The sequence below is a fragment of the Denticeps clupeoides genome, chromosome 3 (genome assembly GCF_900700375.1).
Source record: "Denticeps clupeoides chromosome 3, fDenClu1.1, whole genome shotgun sequence".
Taxonomy (NCBI): domain Eukaryota; kingdom Metazoa; phylum Chordata; class Actinopteri; order Clupeiformes; family Denticipitidae; genus Denticeps; species Denticeps clupeoides.
The window spans coordinates 8,520,855-8,545,299 of record NC_041709.1 but is presented as its reverse complement, the minus strand read 5'-3'; the positions used below and the strand labels follow the sequence as shown (position 1 = coordinate 8,545,299).

Genomic DNA, 24,445 nt, shown 5'->3' with positions numbered 1-24,445 from the left:
AAGAGCTGTGCTGTAAGTGCACCAATCAAATTACAGCATGTGACTATTGACCTGCATGGACTTGCTTATGTGGACATTTAAGATGAAGAACACACCGGAGGTCCAGTATGCCAGAGCAATCATGGCCTTATTTGAGAGATTTTTTCAAAGTTGTAAAAAAGAAGGACTCTTTTTCAAATGCGTTTTGTGCCTGTCTCAGCCCCCATACGATTTTTTCTAACTAGAATTCACCAACTAAAGAAACACATAGGGGTTATCCGTTTCAATTTGATGGCTATGTTAATCGTTTCAGTGTATATTATAATATGGTATATTTTTCAGTGATAAATGTGTTAAATGTGAAAACAATAAAAGTGATAAAAAGCAATAATGTAATTTTAACTTTTAATGCTGGAATCAAATCAAATCTATTATTATGTACAGTACGATGAGTTGTGATTGAACCCAGCTACATTCCGAGATTATTAAAACCGAGCCCATGAGAGTCGGTGCTCAGAGGCACTGATACATGTCCAGTGTGGCAGTGGGTTAAAGCAGCAACCGTCTCACAAACAATCACGCCCTCTGTTTCTGTAGTGGAAAAAATAGCATTTTCAAGGATGCCAATATTTTTTATCAGTGGTCACCACAAAACCGAACATGTAGACAGATTATCAGTTAGTTTTCAAAAATATGAAAGTTAAGTGGTTGTCATTGTTAAACACTGCAGCACACGGTGCACACAATGAAATGTGTCCTCTGCTTTTAACCATATCCTTTGCTGAGCAGTGGGCAGCCATGACAGGTGTATGAGCCAGTGTAAGGTTCAACCCATAACAAAAGAAAAGAAAAGACAAAACCTACTAAGATGAAACAGAGAAATTTAACAGTATTTTATTAACCAAACGAATAAATACAGAAATACATACGAAACGAATTACAACGAATAACGATGAACAAAACGTGAAAAAAGAGAAAAACAAACAAATACCGACAAGCAGGCAGACAACACAAGTTGCGTCGCCTTCTAGAGGAAACTGAAGTGATTGTCATTGTGATACACAGCACAGCACAGCACACGATAACACAACGAAATGTGTCCTCTGCTTTTAACCATCACCCTTGGTGAGCAATGGGCAGCCATGACAGGCACCCGGGAAGCAGTTTGTGAGGACGATGCTTTGCTCAGTGGCACCTTGGCAGATCAGGATTCATCATCCTTTCACCGAGGCCATGCTAATCTTCTCTGTATTGATCCAATTTTAGTTTATGTCTTACGGGAAAAAAAGAAAAAGCAGAAAAAGGAAACTGAGGCCCCTTTTATTCTGGCTGTCCCCAGCAGGAACGGGTGGGCTCAATTTGCAATCGCCAGGCATCCTGTCAACACAACACAAACACAGAACAGAAACACACCAAAAACACCAGGACGTAACACTGGCGTTCGGGGAGCAGCGTGTGGAGACGGTGCTTTGCTCAGCGGCACCTCAGTGGCACCTCAGTGGCAGTTTGGGGACTCGAACCAGCAACCTTCTGATTATGGGTCTGCTTCCTGTCCTGCTAGGCCACCACTGTCCATATAATGGCACACAGATTCTGGAGTTGCAGCACATGTACATGTGCTGCATTAACAGATTTAGCTGATCGTATTTACAGTCTTTTCAAATGCGTAGACCACATATATCTAATTAATTGTCTCGTCCACACCAGCTCCGCCCCCACGACACGGTCCCCTTCCCTGAAGTGTTAGGGTTAACGTCTGTGTCTACGTTTCGTGTATGGCCGCAACCTCCTGGTAAATCCTCATCCCATTGTGTGCACTTGCCATTATGCTTCGGGTTATTGGTTCCTGATCATTTCTCTCCCTAGGGCCATGCGACATGGATAGGTATCCTCGCTGTGCAACAAGTGTCAGGTGCGGCCTGTTATATCTAATCGGTCCCATATTTAAGCTTGTGCAATCTGGAGATCTACAGAGCTTTTTCTCCCTCAGTGTTCCCCATGTCTGATGTAATCCCCGTAACACTGGTTTGGGCTCATTGTTTGTATGTTGTATATGTGCCATACAGGAATTAGGATTAGGACTTGGGACATTGGACAAGTAGTTAGCAGTGTCGGCCTGCATGAAGTTCAGCACCCCATTTAACCAGAGGGGACCCATTTGATTCAGCGCAGGGCGTGGTGGATTGTTTGACATTTCCCAGTCCCAAGAATAAACTGTTAAGTCCATCGTTCCTCTGCACCTCGGGCGTGACATAATATTTGCTTATATTATACAATTCAAGTGTTATACAATATAATGATCACCCAAAATAAAATATTGTGAAAACAGTAGTAGATGAAAAACAAAATGTCAAATTTAACTGTTATTGTATTTGTACCCTGCGTCAGTTCTGAATTGGTGAGCGTTCAGTAACTCGCACTCAGTACAATCATCCTGTCCTACAATTCTTACAGGTTTGGCTTCCAAAGACTGTCCATGGCAAAAATATAAAGGTGGTCTGAAGCTACAGTCCCTGAGCAAGACACTTAACACTGAGTGTCTCCAGGGTGACTGTCCATCACTAATGATTGTTGCTGTTCTGGATAAGGGAGTCTGATAAATGTTGGAAATAGTTTAATAGTTTTAATAGCTATCAGTGCCAGAGTAATTAATGGCATTCCGTTAAAAAAATTGATGTCAAAAGCAACAAATTCCATTGACCTAAAAGAAATTGATTTAACCAGTAAATTAAAATTAGACATTAGAGCCACAATAAATCACTGTACTTTTACTTTTGATTCTTAAGTACATTTGAAGGCAAATACTTTTGTACTATTACTCAAGTGGAAATTTAATTGCTGTCCATTGTGTCCCTGGGCAAGACACTTAACTCTGACTGTCTCCAGGGGGGACTGTCCCTGTAACTACTGATTGTATGTAGTGTTGTGTAGTTCGCGAACGATTCGTTGTCATTCTAGGTAAGAAATTGTACATAATGTCAGTGTGCATGTGGGTATGGTTAGTCCGGCGGACTCGTGCGGCCGGATATCGATGGCCTGCGAAGACTGCCATGGGGTCAAGGCGGCCTGCCACACGGTCCGGGTCCTCCCAGCAGAGCCTGAGAGTGGAGGAATAACATGCCAAACGGAGGGTCCAAGTCCATGACAGGGGAAACGTCCCACTAAGGACCAGAGACGCGGCTTCCAGACCCCCACAAAGGAGTTGTGCTTTGGACTGGAACTGAGTCGTCAGGGACTTGTCTTCTGGCGCCCCAGGGCTGCGGTAAACACGCTGAGAGTTGTGTCTAGAGGGGAGGGTACTGTCAAGTTTGGACCTGGTGGGGTACTCCAGATCCACGCCTGGACCAGAGTTTGCTGTGATCCGTCTTCCCTTGATTCCTAATTGTGTGCACCTGTTGTCGCTTGTATATAACTGCCTAGTTTGTATCCCGTCATTGCATGTGGTATGTCTTGCCTGATGTTACTATGAATATTCTGTAAATAAATCCCCCTTTTGTGTAAAAAGTGCCAGAACCGTGACATAATGTAAAGAAACCCTGTTTAAGCATGAAGTACAAGAAGCATGAAGTGCTCTTCACCAGCACGTTAACAATTCATGGGTGAGACCTGTGTTGGAATTCCACCCAAGACAACAGTTTAAGGCCGATAAAACATTTACAACGCCATGTGATTATTAAGAGCAGCGGCACTAGAAGGGAAACCAGCACACACAGTGGGTCCTGTGGTCCTGGACTCAGAATCCCTGCACTATTTCTCACCAAGGCTCTGATCAGTAATTGGCTGAGGCCGGCTCATACGTAACTGCGGGCCTTAGAGAGACCCTGACAGCAGCCTGCTGAGGCCTTGGCGGGTGTGTGTGGTCTGTGTGTGAGGCAGAGAGATTGAGAGTGAGAGGAGGCACAGTCAGCGCTGCCTCGCCGCTCTCTGCTTATTTTGGGAAATGAGCCCTCTGGGGGTGCCTCATTTATTTCCATTTATTTTCCTCCCTTTTGCCTTTTTTTTTTGTTACTTCACAACAAGACATCTCTGTCAATGTCACAGCTCTATCCTTGTCCGGCTTTTAAGAAAATGATTGTTTGGATTAATTGAGCCTCATCGGTGCACCTAAGACTGTGGGCAGCAAATACTGTACACGAGACCCCCCCCCCCCCCCCCCCCCCCCCCCCCCCCCCCCCTTCAGTCCCGCATCCTAAAACGCTGCAGTGCTTCAGTGATGTGATCCTCTCTGACCGGAGTGGGTCCACAACATTGAAAAATGCCAGCCTGTGCATTTCTGTGCACAAGCATTTTGGTGAAGTTTTGACTGCACCGTGCTCCTTCTTACCCTTTTCAAAATACAATTATTCTGATTATAAAGCGAGATGCTGGTGTTTTGCCCTCTTCGATATTGCACCCATATGTCTGTCCCTGAGCACATTTCTAGTTGTGTGTTTAACATCATTTCAGTCAATGGTGTTTTTCCAGATATTCCTGGGCTCTGGCTCAGGCCTGGAGGCCTGTGCTGGCTTTCAGTGGAAGCCTTCCTTCCTCCACATCACAGGCTCTCAGCCAAGCACCAGTCCTGCCAGACTCGAGCACACTGCTCCCTACCTTGAGGCAAGCATCTTCCCACTTCCACAAACCATTTTGGCTCGAGCTGCTCTTCCAGTGACTGGGATTTTACAGGGGAGGCCTCATCTCCAAGCCTTGGCAGGTTCCACTACACCCTTCTGTACCTTCGTCCCGTCCGCTGACGTAATTCATTCGTGCGCGTCAGGATCCTTCGCCTTTTGTTCATTTCTACCGATCCCGTCCTCCCCCACTCGTCTCTAGCGCTCTCTCTCACTTAGCGTGCTGTCTTCAGAGGGAAATTTACAGTGACAGTTTAATGAATCCGGTGTTCCTTAATGCTCCACACGCTCCCAGTGGCTTTGGGCCAGGAAACCCGCCCCTCGCCATCGCCCGCTCCGGCGCGGTGCTTCCGTGTAGCGCTTTATTGGTGACACGGACGAAGGAGTCATGTCAGCAAGATCATAACTCCCGGTTATTACCATCAAGGATTTACGGGGCGCCGCACTGTCACGCAGCCCCCATCTCCCCGTCCCAGAGACCGAGGCCCCCATCGGCGCGGGTCTGCGATGCCTGCGCGGCAATCACATGGCCGCAGCGCTCGCATCTCACTTAAGAATAATGTCCCGTCCTGTCAGATGCGAGGGGAGGCCGCTATCGCATGTTGCCGGTGAAAAATGTCCCAGTCGGGGGCTGTGCAGTCCTTGGCAAAGTCCTTGGTGTGCGTGAGTGTGCAGGAGACGGGAGCTTGCTGTGTTTGTTGTGAATGTATAATTAACCTGTAATTAATTTTGGAGCGTGCACAACAAACAACTTCCTCCCCGCGAAGTGATGATGCGGGGAAGCGCCGCTCTACTCAAAGGATCTCGCCGCGGGGCCGCGTTAGCATTCAGAAACGCGCGGGAAAAAGTGACTGGCAGATGGGCCAATTCATATAGCGGCTAATATTCCGTGTCACGGTTATTCAGCAAGGCGGCAAAACTGGCACTGCCAATAAAGCACCTTTGAATTGCTTCGGAGAGGGAGGACACTTGTTATGTAAAAGCGTGTCAGACTGGATTCCCAGAGCATGGCTAACTTTATCAGGCAGGGCTGAGTGTGCACGCAGAGAGAGAGAGAGAGAGAGAGAGAGAGAGCAGGGCGAGGCAGAAAGGTAGACACGGGCGGATATATTTAGAGCCACGGACAGAGCGGGGACGTGAGAGGACCAGAAGGAGAGGGGAGCACCCTGCACCACGCGAAGCCAGCGCTCTTTGAGACGAGCTCTTGGCGAGACAAGCAGGGAGGAGGCGGTAAATAGAAGGTGCTGCGCAGTGAGACACGGAGAACCAGTTAAGTGTTAATAAAATCAGACGCCGCCACAACTCCGGCTGTTCGATGCACAAATATTATTCCATTCGTCATAGTCCTGCTCCTTGCACTCATGAAGCCAGGCCCAGTCCTCAAACTTAGGGCAAGAATGAGGGTGTGGCACTTGGTAATCACGGGTGGCAACCGCATGGCTCCGTTAGAAAATGTGCACCAAAATGAATCTGAATCGGCCCTAAAAACCCTTCATGTAGGGACTGTCTCTGGCGAGGACGAATTCCGCTTCCGTGTCATAGGTGGGACCACACAGCAGGTAGCTGTGTTATGCAGCTGTGTTAAATGTGTTCATTTATTTTCACGCAATTTTCAGTGATTCGCAGGGATTATTATTATTATTATTATTATGCACTGGTGCTAAAACCCCTCAAAATAGAACAGTCTCTGCGCAACCCGAATGCCAGTCTTTCATAAGGTGACACACACTCTCCAACACAAAACGTCTACTTCTACTACTAATCAGTAAAAACTTTTACAGTTATGGCTGTTTGTGTTGCTATTTTACATATTAAATCACGCTAATAGTATTGAGTATGCTGTTCCAGCTCCTTCCTCGGGCTGAAATGCTGCATTGCTCCACACTGCAAGGCCGTATAAATTGCTGCTGTTCACTTTGTTCTTTGTCTTTGTGCTTCTGAAAGCAGGAACCACCGATGCCACTCACAGGAATTACCAACCTCGGGCGGAATTTATTCATAACTCTTTCGCCAGCAAATGGCACTGCACTCATGACTTGTGGAGAGCAGCCCGCAGGTTCCCCTAATGCTGTCAAGGTGAACTTTTCAACATCTTTAAAGAACACTTTTCTGCTCTCTGCGCTGTGTCGTGCTGGGGATCCCCACCGCTTTCCTGACCTACAGAATAAGTTTCGCTGCCTCATTAGACATGGTTGCTTTTTCACCCCTCCCCTTCAGAAACTTTCTGAAGATGTGCCTGATGTTCAGAGGCTGAGACACAAGCCGTTCATTATGCGATGGGAAGGACAAACACTCTCGCGGCGAGGCTGGAGCCATGCAGGTCACCATCTCCCACTTCGCCATGCCAGCCCAGTGGCCCACGCCCCTTATCCCTATTAAAACGAGCACCCTGTCGGCACCCTGGAGTCCTGCGTACGGGGGAGAGCGCAACATGTGCTGAGGTCAGGCATCAGAGCGACTGTAAATACACGGGAGAATATCCACATGCATTCACACACGTCCGGCATTTCCGCATCCGTAATGACTTCCCTTCCGAACGCAGACACGTTCACTGGTCCACTGTAGATGTTGTCATTCTAAATTTGTTAGGTTTAAGAGAAGCTGAAAATGAATCTAACGGCAAAATGAAGCTGACTGGTTTTGGTTTGATTTTGGCACTGACAGACACCCAGAGAGTGTAAATCACAGCGGTTCTGGGTTGAAAAGGGCATCTTAACATGAACGCCTCATTCTGCAGACACACTCAGCTACACAACAAACACAACACCACCCCGTTGAAGCATGTACACCGCGCCAGCACGCTCCAGAACAGGCAGGACACGCCACCCTGCCGAACAAAATGGAATAAGGCGCATTCCTCGTCTTTTCATTTGCGCAGGAGAGTCGGGAAGAGCACGGATCGGTCGAATGGGGGGCACTCAAGGGCGCGAGCTGAGGGACGGTGATGCACGCATGAGCACGGCGTGAGTCACGTCACGTCCAAACCGGGGTCACACGTGGCGGGGGGGGGGGGGGGGGGTTGTCCAGCTGCCGCGTCCACGTCCAGCCCTCGTGTCCCACGGGGGCCGTGCGTGCTGGAGTCAGCTGCACCGCCATAGGAATTCCTAATGCTCACCACACCATACAGTGTCCAGCATCGGCCGACCGCACCACAACAGCGCTGGGAAGATGGACAGGAGTAAGCAGGACAGGAAAAGAGTAGGACTGGAGGAGAGAGATGGAGAGGTGGGGATGATGGAAGGAGAGGCGGCAAGGTTAAACATCTGGCTGGAAGCCTAAACACCACAGAGGAGAAGTTCAGGAGTGTATGGCTGTACGGAAAATGGCATAAACTGCAGGACATGCTGTCACCAACAGCAAAAGGTTTTGTTTAAATGTAGGTTTTGTAGGTATATGTGTGTGTGTGTGTGTGTGTCTATTGCACAGTTTGTGCATGGGGTTCACATTCTAAAATAATGTTTAGGGACACGATGCGTTCAGTCAGAGACGGGAGAAGGCGCCAGCTTCCCTGGAAAGCACACGTCCTGACGGAGAAGCTTTCGCACAACACACCTGTCTCCCTGCAGGCACGACTAACTAAGCCCGTCACCATCCAGCTTTACACACACAAGTCACAAATTAAATCATATGCAGGTTCAGCTAACTAAGCCCATCACCATCTAGCTTAACACACACACACACACATCACAAATGCATATGCAGGCATGACAAACTAAGCCCTTCACCAACCATCTTAACACACACACACACATCACAAATGCATATGCAGGTACAGCTAACTAAGACCGTCACCATCCATCTTAACACACACACACACAACACACACACACGAGTCACAAATTAAATCATATGCAGGCCGACAGCAGCTTGATCAGTTCTTCCAACCTTACTGCCACTCTGCCCTCCCCGCACCACTAGCCAGGATGACCTCGAGTGAAATCCACTCAGATGTGACACGTCCCCACGCATCAGCACATCTGCACGCCGAGCTTCAGCCTCCAACTTCCGTCCGGCCGTGTGCGTGGGAACACGTCCCTGCGGGCGCAGGCGGGGGGCGGAGTGGGTGACACGAGTGGAAGTTGAGCAGCTACTCACCCAAAAGTTCCCCCCTCCGGCGCGTCGGTGGACGTAATCCTCCAGTTTACGGACGGAAGCCCAAACTCCACGTGTTCGCGGCCGAGTCGGTGCGCGGGCGGGCGGCGTCGTCGTCTCCCGTGAGACGACCTCTCTCTGGCTCATTCTTACCCCTCACTCGCTCGTCTTCCTCACTTCCCTCCCCACTGTTATTCCCGCTCCCTCTCTCCGTCCGTCCATGCTCGCCTCTCTCTCTCTCTCTCTCTCTCTCCCTCTCTCTCTCACTGATGCCCAGCGCGCCCCTTTCTCTCTTCCGGTTCGTCCACGGACTCCATCTGTCCCTCCCTGGACCTGTTCTACACAACGCCAACTCCCAAGTCTGAGCCTCGTGCCTCTGACTGAGTGTGTGTGTGTGTGTGTGTGTGTGTGTGTGTGTGTGTGTGTGAGGAAGATGGAAGAGATAGCGCACGCGTAGTATAAGCCGGAGGGGTTGCCTGCCTCTTCAGTGCTCCCTCTCTCTCTCTCTCTCTCTCTCTCTCTCTTGGTCCCTGTCTCTGTATTTCTGGACAGAATGTGGCAGCAGAGAGAAGGAAGGAGAGGATGGCAGGACGGGAGCGAGAGAGGGGAGAGAAAGCGGGATATCTGGGTAGATGGGGGGAGTGTTGGGGTCATCTGCGGGGTCAGGCGGGGAAGATGGAGGGAGAGGGGGGGGGGGACAAATGGGGAATGAGGAAAGTGGTGAATAAGGTGTTGTTCAAGACGGGGAACCCGTGAAAACCAGCAGCAGTCCCTCGTTTACAGAGATTGAGTCGGAAAATGACCTTTTAAATTATTAAAATATTTTAATTAAGAAGCCCTTAAGGGAAAGCAATTACATGACACAGTACGCAATATTTTATGTGTCGTGAAACATGACTTTGGACTGAATTCAGTCTTTCCAGTCGGTTCATTTAAAACCATGTTCCCTGTGACGCCAAGGCAGACCCGGGCTGGCCAGGCGCTGCCTGCCACGCCCACAAGGGTTCGAATCACCCCAGCTAATGCTCGTTTGGTATGGGTAATTAGAACCCGTCATATGTCGGTCTTCTCCCTCCCTCCCTTGTCCTGCGTTGTTCTGATTCATTGGTGACGTTATGCTGCTCTTCTTTTTCTTGATTTCTGTTTGGTTTGGCCATCGCGCCTTTTTCTTTTCATTTATTAATCTTCACACATCATATGTCGAGCGTTTGCGTCTCCTCCGTTTCACCTGGCAGGGTAGAAGCCTGGTTGAGTTTACTCCGCCTCAGACTGAAAAAAAGGGTCATTTTTAGTGCTTAAACCCCTTTACTGCAGTACATTTGACTGTTGAAACCCCAGTGCCATTTGGCATGTTCCTAATAGCTGTACCACAATTTAAATTTCGCATCTTGACACAATCTATTTTTAATATCGTAGATGCTAGGAGACCACTGAAAATGCATGAGATTTGATTGAATATAGGTGGCACGTAAAGGGGTGGTGTGAGAGTGACTGCACATGGTCTAGAATATATATATTCTCTATATTTCTGGTAGCATCTTTGGACAATTCAAGTAAAATTTGCAATGTATTTTGAAAGCAGTATGTGTAATAAAAATGCCAAAACGCAGACATGATATAACGGTCATAACATTATAATAATCCTCCAGAGATAAGTGAGTGAGTTTCTCAATGCTTCTCACAGTAGGAGTACTTACCTTTATTCTCCGTTCTTATTAAACTGACCTGAGGCTACTGCTTCTGCACCAGGAAGCTGTGTCATGAATATTAAATATTCTTGGGAAGCTGGGGAGAGACCTGTTCAAACAATTTGCCCACTGAGGGGTTACTGGTGGATGTCCCAGGGATGCAGCGACCGGTTCAGTTCAGTAAATTCCGCTGGAAATTAAAAAAATATATATTTTTTGAAAACGGAGACCATGAACTTATAGTGAAAACGCCTGATAAACTGCGGTAGAAACCACACTACACTGGATTCGATTTTACTGTAATGAAATTTAAAATGATCAAGCCATTAAATCCCACTTCAGCCCCCGCCCTTCTCCCTGCTCTTATCTGTCAGACAGTTTCACTTCAGACCCAAATACACCCAACGCCACCACAACAACAGCTCGGTCCCTAGGGGCAGCCAAGTTAATGCACCCAGTCTTGGAAGATACCTTTTTTTTTAACTCACTGAGAAAAGAAGACGCGAGCAAAGAGGTGAGAAGTCTGCCAGCGGAGAGTGACAATAAGAGGGAGAGAGAGAGATTGCCAGCAAAAGCCTCTGAACACTGAGCACTCCGAACACGTCCCCGGTCACATTGGGACAACAAAGACAAAAGAAAAAGTTTCCAGCTACAAAGCAAAGCCCATACAAATGAGGCCGTCCAACTCGATTTGGCCACACAACTAGTCTGATAAGACCCCATACAATCAGCTTGATGAGGGTGGCACGTTGAACTATGGAGAGTTACGCCAGTCACCCAGTGGTGATGATAATGTCGCGCCCAAAGCCCCAGTGTGGTAAGAAGATGTCAAATGTTGTTTTGGGAAAGAAATACAAGTTCTTTATTAGCATTCATAAATCAGCTAGTTCCCTGGCCTGCAACAAAAGTGAATCGTAAATGGAATTTTATTGCCGACACAGATTGACCAATCAATCACGGCCTAATGCAGAGCAGGTCTAATGTAGAAATGTAACCATGTCCGTAGCCGGAAAGACCTTTATCGGTGGGCCGTGCCTGAGCGTGATGGATGGCTTTCTCTAAACTGCTCTCCCGCATCTCACGTCCGACTCGGGTAAGAGCGCCATCCTTTACCTTCAGACTCCACCGCTGCATTAACAACGTCTCCCCGCCTGTCCACAGGAGAGTGCCCGGCCCTACGCGCGGCACTACAGCGGCAGTAAAGTGTGTGCAGATGCGTCCGTGAGGGATTCGCATGCCCACGCCCGCTCCGGGACATTGTGTGGGGCAGTGGTGGCCTAGTGGGTAAGGAAGCAGACTTTTTTTGCCGGTTTTCGGGACCTTGAGCAAGGTCCACTCGATCAAGGTGTCGCTCACCTCGCTCACTAAAGGTGATGGGTTAAATGCAGAGGACTCATTTCGAGAGGCGGCTTTTCTGTCCCTGCAGCCTGATGTAGCGCGTATGTTTGTCCGCCGCCGTTCCTACCTGACCGATTGTTTGTGTGTGCGCAGTTACTTAGCACTTCCAGTGATGGTTATAGATTTGAACACATCGTTATGGATCAGGTAATGCGTCCTGACACAGAGGACGGGGGCGGGGGGGGTGGCGGACGTTCTCAGCAAGCACCCTGAAAAAAAGGACAAAGCGCCTTCCCTCCCTCTCTGTCGGCATTTCTCCTTTCGCTCTTCTCCTGTTCCATGCCTTCATTCTGATGTTCGGTTTATGTACCTCTCACGTTTTAGCCCAGACATGATGAATGTGATGCGCGTAACCTGGAGACCTAGAAGCATTCACTCGCTGCTCATTTCCTGAATGCATCAGAGAAGTTATGCAATGAATAACGTGTCGCTTCCTTCAAGACCAGTTGTTCAGCGACACTCAAGGTTAAGCCTGGAGGGGTGAATGCAAGCGTAAACACATGAAACACACACGTTGGGTTTCCCTTGAACGGCCTTCTGGCCCGAACCGGCAAGCCTTAAAGCAGAGCTTTCTCAAGAAACCCCTCTTCAGCAGCAATCAGTGTTGTTTTTCTTCATGTCTTTATTAGGTTATTGGAATTGAAGTCAGAATAGCGGGGCCCGAGCCAGGTGGTACCACTCCAGATCCCTCATTTCCCAAGGCTTTTTATTTTCACCGATCAATTTTCTGAAGGACAATCTGAGTCACGGTAATCAATGCATCACGGTTGTTTTCTGCACACGTTTTCTTCCCTCCTGTCTTTCGGCCCAGCACAAAAAGACAGCATCTTCATTTAAAGTATTACATCCCTAATTTAATTCCTTTACCTCTCCATCATCTCTGTGTAGCTAAAAGGGAAAGGGGGTGGGGGACAAAAGTGAAGAGGCATGATTTTGAATCTCGAACCATTTTCACGTCTGCATGCAGGACTCGGCTTCTCAGAGATGCACTAAGCAAACAAGGCCTTCATATGAATCCGGCCAGATGCTGCCGATAGGGGATATTTTGAATTAAGGAGTGAGCTTCTTCTCTTTCAGGGCAAATTAACTCTTTCCCCCGGTGCTTTGATCAAGACAAGTGTAAGAATACAAATGAGGTCCTTTTTTCAATTCATCAGCAGAGGCAGTTTTCTGCAGATCCACAATGCACCTCACATGGGCTCTTAGAACATCTTTCTCAGCCAAGAAGAAGAGGAACCCGTGTTGGTGTAGAACAAAAACAGAAGGAATGGGCCTTGCAACCGCTGTAAAGTACAAAGCACAGCAGGTCCGGAGCATTCCTCTAAGAGATATCATCACTTCTCAAAGACTCACAGTGGGCAGTCTGCACAACAACTACACCAGGCAGCAGTTTAAGAGCAGCCTGGAAGCAAGGATAGCAAGTTTCATTTGGAAACAAATGTGGGAGATGCGAGGTCGGGTCACGGACCAGGACCGGAATACAAAGAGAAAATTGAAAATTCTTTTCCCCAGTGATAGAGAAAACTCTGACAGACCTTCATCCCAGAGGTTCTACCTACCAATTGAGTCCTAAATGGTGAGGGGGATGGGGAGAAATGCAGGAGATCGCCTCAGCACCCCTCCCGTCCTCCAGTCTCGAAGTAGCCCAGAGATAACACATCAATCAGCAGACAAGTCAGGTCCTGTTGAATCCATTTCATTTGCACCAACGATTCTTATTACAATCCCAGTGATAAAATATTCATTAAACTCCAGCTCACAATGCACTTTTAATCCCATGGTCTCAGACTGACAAAACACTCTTCTTTTGTGCTTCAGAGTGGCTCAGGATCTGAATCCTTATGCTTGACTGTGCAAATACAGTGGTAAAAATTGGACAATTTATGTGCAAAATGGAAGCAAAAACTGCCTCATTAATGGGCCTATTTGCATTACAGAAACTCGCTAGTTGCTGTAATTATGCCTGCTCGTGTCAACAAAGCTGTAGAAGAGCGTGTAGCTGTTCAGCAAGGCAATTTCTCCTCAAAAAATGCCCTTCTAATGGTTGGGGATTGCTCTGTCAACTGCCTTTGAATGTTGTTTTGAAACACTTATTAATAACTTATTAATTTCTTCATGCATTAAAACCACAATATTAGAAGCAAACTCCAGTGACGCCTGGTCACTTTGGGAGCTTTACTTATTTGACCGTCCTCTGGATAGTCCAATCTGGGCTGTGCTGCTGAAATAACACTAAATGATTGAAATCCCATTTATAACAAATGTTTTGAACCTGTAAAAAGACAATTTGTAGCACATTGTCTTTTTCAGTTTTAACCACAAAAAAAATGTTTTAATTTTTTTTTCTGTGAGCATATAAAATGTCACTCTAGCGCCCTCTGTTGCCTGTTGAGGTTTACTGACGTGTTCTACATACAGGCAAGACACCTGCGTGTCACTTAAATTTTTTTAAAATATGAATACCTATTCATCTTTCTATTGATTACAATGTAACCAACTCTATATAATATAACCAAATGTAGTCATTCAAGGTTTTGTTGAGTCATTGTCAGTCATTGTAAACTCAACAAAACCTTGAATGACTACATTTGGTTATATTATATAGAGTCATTGTAGGTGTAGGTCATTGACTGAGAGGCAAAGAAGGAGCCAAGGTATGAGGAGTGAAGTTTAATGTGGTCATTTTCTGTGTAAGTGGGACACCTCTTCATTCTGGACAGCCGATCACATTCTGCCAACCGGAGTCACTGTCATTTTCACACACAGTGGCTGATCATTACTGTCAGTGTGCTGCTGCAATCCCAAAACCATCAACTCTCGTTCCCTCTCTACCTATGTGGAATGGGGATTTAGATACGTTGGGATATATGGGCCCTCAGGACTGGAGCACTCCTACCACGGCTGAAGTTCTGATTCATTTCTGATATTGTGCCACTCCGTATAGTCTTCTCCATTTCTAAATGTATAGATGTTCTGTGTACAGGCTCATCTTCACAATCTCACCCTTCAAGCCTTCATCAGCTCAGTTGAACATGGCTCAGTAAGACGTTTCAGACTTATGCTGCTCACCAAAGGACACTGGGGATCTAAGGAGGTGCCATATAGAGGTGACAGAAAACGGGTGTTGGTATACAGAGGTCCTATTACACTGCCAGACTCGCAAGGCTCTTATGGAGCTACACCAGAGAGACTCTGAAACTCTCGTGGCAAAACAGGTGGGCAAAGACAGACAGTGGCCAGGAGGGGTGACTGGGTTGGGATTCTATTGGCAGGGACTCTCAGTAAAATGGAAGCATGGGTCACAGTGTGCTGGACGAGGAAGAGGCTAAACGCTTTCCAATGTAGATCCTGGAAGAGAGCAAGATAGAAAGCAAGATTTTTGAAAGTGTAGCAAAACACATTATTTGTAAAACATCAAAATATCAATTACAAAAATTGTGCACAACTATGTTAATCATGTAAACCATTGATATTTTTCAGTGATTTATTTTTTTTGGCTGAACGATGAAGGCAAGGCGAGATTTGGAACTACAACGTTACACACTGGTCCAAACACTGGCCGCTGGGGAGCATCTGGAATTTCCACTCCCCTTCACATCCAATATTTGCGCGTCAGAAACCGAGCCGTTCAAACTTCCAGCACCCGTTGTGATCAGCGGGTCTCCATTATTCACTGCAGACATGACTCACCCGAGCCCCAGCGTCAGCACGTGCGAGGCCAGCAGGGAGGGGAGGAGTATGAGGAGCATGTCGGAGGAGAAGAGGCCCCTCTTCATCACCTCACTCTTCCTCACGCTGAGCGTGCCTGACTTTGGATGCTGAAACACAAACTCCCTGTGGGAGGCGTGGGAAGAGGTGAGTCGAGCTAAAGATGCACGGGATGCACTGTTCCTCGCTGGTGAAAGCATGTGTTGAGTGCCCCTCTCGTGCTTTCCTGACAGCTCAGAATTTAAACCGGTTCCAAGCAGGCGGGGCTAGTTTGCTGTATCTTCTCATTATGACTTTGTCATTAGTTTCTGTCTCCTCCTTTTTTATTTATTATTTATCAGTGGCTGACTTCCATGGCTGAGTTTTCTTTAAATTATTTCATTTGACTAAACACATTGGAAACAGTGGCAAGAAATCATCTTTAACAGAAAAGGCCTGTATATTCCTGACTGTAAACTTAGGTCAGTTTTAGGCCATGAATAATAAAAAGGACTCAAACTATTGTTTACTATCTTTATTTCACGAGGGGACAAGGTAAACTTTGGCCATTAATTTCATTCCAGTTCCATCAGAATCAACACACCCTTTCCATTAGGCCCTAATGCCACTGAGTGAGGAATGGCTGAGTCACACCATGCAGCAGTTTATTTCTGTCTGCACATGCAGTGATCCTCTTACAAATTACACTCATGTGCATGAGCAGGAGCTTCTGAGGTCACATGCTCGCACCGTCCTCCGCCATGCATCTGCTCACTGAGAAAGCCTGCTGCTTCCGACGATGGTATTTACCATTATGAAATTTCTAAAGTGCATTTCAGGACCTTTCCCCTGCTTTACCCCCTTCAATTTGGCAAGCCCTTGAATGAAATGAGCACATTACTCTCAGTTCTTCTCCCACTTCAATTGAGAGCACAGCTGAACATGCAAAGTCTTACAAAAGTGGGGCTTTTGTTAACTAAGAACAAAAAGTAGGGGGAGTGTGTACAAAAAAAGTTTTATATGGTTACATAAGCAATTGCTTAATGTCTGGCCCAACCACAAAACACTTGCACAAGGTTAATTTATCCAAAGCAGTAAATAGAAAACCGAGAAAGAACATTGGCCTTACTTGGGAGGAAGGTTCTCAGGTCGACTGGACCAGTCCCAAACCCAGTCAGAACTCACCATTCTGTCACCGTCATCTGACTGAAGCACAGAGAAGAGGTACCAAAAGGACAGTAACTAATTAAACTGAATGAAATAAGTATGACACGACCCAGCTAAGTTATAATCACTTGTCACAGAAATCAGAAAACTGACATAAACATAATGTTAACTAATTTAATCAAATTAAAACATTATGACATGACATAGATTAGATCTATTGATTTGTAAATCATTGAGACAGCCATTCAAAAAATGTCATTTAACGATAGTACAGAGACAGGAAATCAAAGTGAATATACGTGGACATGATTAAGCGTAACAACATAGTACAATACAATTTAATATGCATAGCATAGCAAATGGCATGACATGGAAGAATTTCTGAAAACACAAGCATTACCTGTATGGTGACACAGTCTGTACTGCTGCTGCCTCCCTCGCTGGTTGGACGTGGTGAGCCAGAGGTTTGCGGGGTCACCACCTGTGGTGGACTGAACATAAAATGTTTTTACTCACTGTGGAATAAACACACACACACACACACATACATACAATGTTTTCTTTATATTCATGACCATTTACATTGGTAGATTCTCACTGAAGGCATCAGAACTATGAATGAACACATGTGGAGTTATGTACTTCAAACCCCACTTACTACCATTGTGTCCCTGAGCAAGACACTTAACCCTAAGTGTCTCCAGGGGGGGACTGTCCCTGTAACTACTGATTGTAAGTCGCTCTGGATAAGGGCCTCTGATAAATGCTGTAAATGTAAATGTACTTAACAAAAAGCAGACCCCGCAGTCACCGGACCTGAACCCAATCAAGATGGTTTGGGGTGAGCTGGACCGCAGAGTGAAGGCAAAAAGGGCCAACAAGTGCTAAACACCTCTGGGAACTCCTTCAAGACTGTTGGAAAACCATTTCAGGTGACGACCTCTTGAAGCTCATCGAGAGAATGCCAAGAGTGTGCAAAGCAGTAACCAGAGCAAAGAAACTAGAATATAAAACATGTTTTCAGTGTTCTCATGAAATTAGCTGGCATACCACAAAGATGCAAGAAAAACAAGATAAAAAAGAAAACAATATAAAAACACTACATACACAGTATATAGGTACAAGAGACATGGAGGGTATATGCAAGGGCATCACAAATATGATAAATAAGGGGGTAAGGGCTTTGATCAGTAAAAATAAGTGAAACATATTGGGTAAATTGATAATTGCTCATTACCAGGATATTGCACAGGGCCATAGTCAGTAGCAGCAGTGAGAGGTCATACTGTATGACCTTTTTAGTACATAGTACATAACTCCACATGTGTTCATTCATCGTTTTGATGCCTTTAGTGAGAATCTACCAATGTAAATGATCATGAAAAACAAAAGAAAACACATTGAATGAGAAGGTTTGTCCAAACTTTTGGCCTGTACTGTACATATATGTATGTGTGTGTGTGTGTGTGTGTGTGTGTAAAGGGAAGATCTGTGCATGTTCCCAGACTCCTGATTCCATATCATGCACTCAGATTCTCTCCGCTACGCATTCATGGAATTTGTGCTTAAATCTGAAAGCTTAGATTCGTTTGTAAAACACGCTGTACGAATTTCTATGCTGTAAACGTGTTGTGCCATGTGTGCCGTGTGAGCATGTGAACTTGTTGAGAAGGGTCAGACTTTAGAGCCTTGATAAACACACACATTCTCACCTGTCAGTGTGACTACTCCTCTCACTCTCCAGCTGTGCTTCCTGCAGGATTCTCTCTAGCTCCCCCTGCAGGAGGGAGGACATGGTGTTCTGTTGTCCTGTCAGGCTCTCCCTGTGGCCCGCTGCTGCCACCAGCCCCTCCAGCTCCACCCATGACCCTGACGGAGAGAAGGCACAGCCGGTCGTAACAACCGCACTCTCAGACACTGTCAACCTTTGGGTCCTTTCATTATAGACTAAACTGACAAGGTCACCCAACCGAGAAAAGGCACTGACCTCGAGGGCTGTTGTGTTATGCTGTTATTACTTTACCCCTGTTTTTATATGAACACATGACAGATCTACTATAGGGCGAAAGCAGAGCGGCCGCTTACGTAAGGTTTTATTTTGGTGGGAGATTAAGCATTTACCCCCCCTCCCCCCTACCACCCACTCTCGGCACTGAATGAAACAAAGCCACGGGGGATGAACAAGGGGGCAGTGAAATATTACAAGGGACGGGTGGGGGTGCTGGCGTGAAGTCAGTGGGGTAAGCAGGATTGGGGGTAAAATTGAACCATTGCCCTAGATTTCCGCCTGGGAGATGTAGTGACATAACCCCGGATCCAGCGGCCTTGCCACGATTGTGCAGTTGTGAAAAGAAAGATTAACGGCTGAAGCCATCCTTACCGCCAATGTGCTATAACTACATTAACTACATTCCTCACTATAGTCATAACCACAATGAATTTTTAATAATGTTACTATCCGTTGTTGTTGTTGTTGGCTTCGTTGCCAGTTTGCCTGGAACATCCCTGTGTGGCCTTCAGCAGCACCGAGTTCATCTTCAACAAGATTAAAGACCTGCACTTAATTCAATTTACTCTACATACAGGTAATAATTAGACAACAGCGGGATTAGCTGTTTGAAAGCCAGATTATGTCTTTTTAATTAAAAGGTCCGGAGCCTTTCTGCTCTGCGGATTCTGTATTTAGATGCGTTGCTGGAATCAGTTTATTCTAGTAATTGGCTTACTAGAATACGGTTTACAGCGCGTGTTAGCAGGCAGAACAATGGTCGGGTTTTTATTTCTTAACAATTCGGTAAATGTTGCGTATTAAACCTACACGCCGCGACGGGGCGATGAACGCATCACAGGGCGTGACGTCACGGCACGGGCGCGCGCACACGGCACGGAACGATCCTTTGTTCGAGAAAATGTCCTGTTACGGAACATGTCCTGTTACGGCAGCCCGTCCTCCTTCCCCGCGCTTACCGTGCAAAGAGTCTTCTGGCGACTGGGACCCGGACAGCGACATGGCAGGACGCTGCGGAAGGAAGATCGCGGACACTGCGCCGCGTTTCTGGTGCCGATCTTTCTACCTTTTTTTTTTTTTTTTACCCTCCCCGCCCGCGTCAGTGTTGTCGGGCGGTGTACGTAATCCGCGTTAGTCAGCGGCGCGCTAATCTCCGGTCGCCCTCCCCCCGCCCACGTGTCGGAAGTAAACACATCTGAGGAGCGACGCGGAGCCACCACGTCACATGCATCTGGTGAGAGAGAGAGAGACCCCAGTAGGAGCAAGAGTGGTGATCGGGGCTTCATGGTGGATTTTCACAAAGGTGCCAGTCATATGAGCCTGAAAGTGAAGGGATTGTCATTGTGAAACACCGCAGCGCAGCACACGGTGACACAACGAAATGTGTCCCCTGCTTTTAACCATCACCCTTGGTGAGCAGTGGGCAGCCATGACAGGCGCCCGGGGAGCAGTGTGTGGGGACAGTACCTTGCTCAGTGGCACCTTGGCGGCTCCGGTTTCAACACCTCCAACGGCCTTTAAATGCTCTTTCAGGCTAGTTCCATAGGCGAAGACTGCTGATTTGACGATTGACCATTGACACCTTGTGCAAGGAGGACAAGACACAAAAGATCATTGCAAAAAAAGAGGCTGGCTGTTCATAGCGCTCTGTGTCCAAGCACATTAATAGAGAGGAAAAGGGTAGGGAAAAAAGTGTACAAGCAATAGGGATAACCGCACCCTGGAGAGAATTGTGAAACAAAACCCATTAAAAATGTGTGGGAGATTCACAAAGAGTGAACTGCAGCTGGAGTCAGTGCTTCAACAACCACAACGCACAGACGTGTAGCATTGGCAGCCAATAGGGTTGGGCTAATTCACTCTTGGGCTAATTCACAAGCCAGCGTCAGAAGTGTCTCGTCTGGTCTCCGAAGTTATGTAAATCAGGGTCCCAGAATCCACGTTGCTTGAGGTCCAGTGTAAAGTTTCCACAGTCAGTGGTGGTTTGGGTGCCATGTCACCTGCTGGTGTGGGTCCACTGTGTTTTCTGAGGTCCAAGGTCAACGCAGCTGTATACCAGGAAGTTTTATGGCACTTCGTGCATACCAGCTTTATGGAGAAGCAGATTTCATTTTCCAACAGGACTCGGCACCTGCACACAGTGCCAAAGCTACCAGTACCTGGTTTAAGGACCATGGTATCCCTGTTCTTTATTGGCCAGCAAAGGTACCTGACCTTAACCCCATAGAAAATCTATGGGGTATATGAAGAGGAAGATGCGATTTGCCAGACCCAACAATGCAGAAGAGCTGAAGGCCACTATCATTGCTAACTAAGCGTTGAGTGCTGTGCATACTTTTCATGTTCATTCTTTTCAGTTGGCCAAGATTTTAAAAAATATTGTCTTTGTATTGGTCTTCAGATACTGAATCGTACTGAATTCATTAGTTGTCAGTTATAATTATCAAAATTAAAATAAATAAATACTTGGAATGTACCAGTCTGTGTGGAATTAATGTAAACATTATACAATTATCTGACCAGCACCTGTATATGCTGGTCCTTGGTGGTTATACTGGTTGAGTCCAGATGTTCCATGGGGCCAGATGTGGGGCAGTGGTGGCCTAGCAGTTAAGTAAGCACCCCCTAATCAGAAGGTTGCCGGTTCGAATCCCGATCCGCCAAGGTGCCACTGAGCAAAGCACCATGCCCACACACTGCTCCCCGGGCGCCTGTCATGGCTGCCCACTGCTCGTCAAGGGTGATGGTTAAAAGCTGTGCACCATGTGCTGTGCTGTGTTACACATTGACAATCGCTTCACGTCCAGATGATTTTCTCCTGTGTGATAGAATGCAATCAATTCTATATTTGGCATAATAGTAATAGTAATTTAGACCTGTAACAGTTTTGCTGGTGACATTTACATCATTACATTTAGGGCATTTTGAGGACGTCTTTATACAAAGTCAGTGGTTACAGGGACAGTCCCCTGGGGACACTCAGGGTTAAATTTCTTGCTCAAGGACACAGGCTTGAACCTGTGTGGTCTTCAGGTGCAGAAGAGGACCCATACATCAAGCACATATAGAAAACAAAGAGCTTGTGCAGCTTCTGATGTTGTTTTCCATTTGGGGATCACCTGACCTCGAACGAGCTTTTAATAGCAGGGTGGATAATCTCCTGGATTGGTTGTCCTGCATGCACACGTTTGTCTGCACCCTGTTGTTCACGTTATGGCTGCCATGTGTGTGCCCTGGCTGGCACCCATCATAAGGGATGGAGTCAACGTAAGGGACAGGAGCTTCCCCGGCCCATATAGAGGCTTACAAATCAACTGGTTTCTGGGGAAAATGTGGATTCCCATGTTTGTTTTTAATATGCAGAAATACTGACCCATATAGCCTTGTGAAAAAAATACATCTACACCTGGATAAAAAAAAAAAAGTTGCTGTGAAAATGCTTTTAATGTTGTAAATGAATATCATGTACATTGCTACTTTAATGTACCTAACTTTTTTACAGTGGTAAATGAAGCTGTATTTATTTGGTCTCTCCATGGACATCATGGTCTCAGTGTCACTTTCTTTTATTGGTTTCCTACGGTGCCACCAGGCAAGTGCCCAGAATGTATTTGAATTTCTCATTTTGTTGTACTAGCATGTACTACCACACGATGGGGCTGTTGATATGTTTACTGCACAACTAGGGACCAGCAGAAATGGAGCGAAATATCCCGCTTGCCATGGAAATAATGCTCTCCTGAAGATTTATTTTGAGTGGGAGATGAATGCACCACCACTTGTTCATTAAGTTTGTTATCGTACACTGTACCTCATCAGTCCACTTCTTAATGTAGATACAGCCCAGGTCAGGGCCAAAGCTACCTGTCCCAGTCACTGTAATTGTGGAAATATGTAATACATGTGATCAAATAACATATGCGGAGTTCTCTTGTTTTAAAAAATAGTTCATTTGTCCCATTACTTTTGGTCCCTTAAAAAGTGGGAGGTACACAAAAACTCACCGTTCACCTGATTTGGTGTGAATACCCTCAAATTAAAGCTCATTTCAAATCCATTGTGGTGGTGTATAGAGCCAAAAAGATTTGTGTAATTGTGTAATGTCCCAATATTTATGGACCTGACCAAATTTACAAATAGGACAGAAACGAATAGACCTTTGATGTAACTGTGAGTTCAAATGGTGGCTGACCACACCTATAAACTGCAGAGATGCATTTTATTGCTGCAATTAATGTGCTTATATATATTTCATATATGTTAAGTCACTGCTTTTAAGGGCCTTAGCGAAGTCAAAATAAATATTTGTTTTATTTACTTTAGTGACAGATATGGAATCCTGCACTGAGGAGCTTGTATGGGACTACAGAAGATCTTCAAAAGAAATGAGAGGAAAATGGTTTCACTGACCACAAATTGTGTAGTTACTGCTTGTTTTTTTATGATAAACATTTTGTAAGAACAGGAACACCAGCTTCTCTATTAGAGGCATTGCTAGATAATAAGATATCCACTGCCATCATCATAATCTAATTCTAAAACATTTTAAACCGTTCTGTGAAAACTAGGTTTAGTACTTCACAACCAAATAGGAGTTGTTGGTCCATTTTGTTTTCCACATTTGAACTCACTCTGCTTTTTCAGTTTCAACTTATTTATCTTGTTTTTTGTTAATTCAGTAGGTGTTATTTGTATGGAAGTGCAACCAGCTCACTGCCATGAGCTAACTGTTCAGAAATGCCTTTAACTTCAGTATGAGCAATGCAGGTTAACATTACAAAGGCAAGGTGAGACAAGTTTATTTATGTAGCATATTTCATACATGGGGGTGATTGCAGATATGAAAAAGGCATTAAGGACAGAACAGAAAAAAAACACCCCACAAAAGAGTAATGAAACATAAAATTACAGTTCAGTATGAAATGCAAATAAAATGGTAATAAAAATTTAATGATTTGAAAGCAGTAGAAAATAAAATGTGTATTCTGGTTGCATTAAATGTATATCTGTATAAGATTTTTCATCTGCTTGATGAAAAATGTGTTTTCCTGAAAATGGAAATTGCTCATAATAATGAACGCTGATAATGCACCCGGCAGTATTTCCACCGGATCAGGGCAGGATATTAAAGAATACATTACGCAAGTTAAAAAGGGGATGGCAGTAAAATGAGCAACTGATTTCCATCGCTGCCAAGTTTTATTAGTATAGCATTTGGAGACACTTCATGAGGCTTTGTAAGACTTCATAGGACTCCAGAAGGAATTATTGATCTTCAGACAATTCTTGTGACCTTCCTGTAACCCAAACTGTCATGTTGTCAGGCTTTCCCTTTTGAAATACAGGTGAGGCCTGTGTGTGTGTGTGTGTGTGTGTGTGTGTGTGTGTGTGTGCCCTCAACTCTCTGTTTGAAGCCAGTGCTGGCTCATTCTCACGGCTATCGACTGACCTGTCTCTCCTCCCCCTACTGAATAAGTGGGCCATGTTATAATGGGAGCGTGTTGTTCCTCTCAGCAGAGGGTGCACCACATCCATGCATCGAGCAAGGAAAAAAGCAAAACATAGGCAAAGATGCTTCCAGTCGGTCACGGTGTTGGGTCAGAATACAGATGATGACGTTCCACTTGTGCCACGGCTGTTTTCTCAGCAGGATTCCACATTTGCATGAATTGTGGATGCAGCACGCGCTGCTCTGAAGGGGTGGATACCAAATGTATTCGAATTCTGTCATGAAAACCATGAAACCTCAAAACCATTTAATCACAGTTTATTGCATTGAGACATTTTATTCTTAATGCATTTACTTATAAGCAGTA

At 45.9% G+C, this 24,445-nt stretch overlaps 2 protein-coding genes and 1 pseudogene across 2 annotated transcripts in view; all 3 read right to left on the bottom strand.

The window, feature by feature from the left end:
* Nucleotides 1–9,141, bottom strand: part of LOC114786926 (flocculation protein FLO11) — a 53,471-nt gene extending 44,330 nt beyond the window's left edge. The window contains exon 1 of the mRNA XM_028974521.1: nucleotides 8,685–9,141. The gene's annotated coding sequence lies outside the window, so the exon portion shown is untranslated. The remainder of the gene's footprint in view (nucleotides 1–8,684) is intronic.
* LOC114787228 (uncharacterized) lies at nucleotides 1,194–1,266 on the bottom strand (annotated as a pseudogene).
* Nucleotides 9,142–14,417: 5,276 nt separating the features above from the next.
* LOC114786405 (BCL2/adenovirus E1B 19 kDa protein-interacting protein 3) lies at nucleotides 14,418–19,746 on the bottom strand. The gene is made up of 6 exons (XM_028973515.1): nucleotides 19,589–19,746; nucleotides 18,334–18,490; nucleotides 17,022–17,112; nucleotides 16,584–16,660; nucleotides 15,458–15,601; nucleotides 14,418–15,115 (listed from the first exon to the last, which is right to left on the bottom strand). The coding sequence occupies exons 1-6, from the start codon at nucleotides 19,629–19,631 to the stop codon at nucleotides 15,067–15,069; spliced, it is 561 nt and encodes a 186-aa protein (XP_028829348.1). The 5' UTR covers nucleotides 19,632–19,746; the 3' UTR covers nucleotides 14,418–15,066.
* Nucleotides 19,747–24,445: the final 4,699 nt, after the last annotated feature.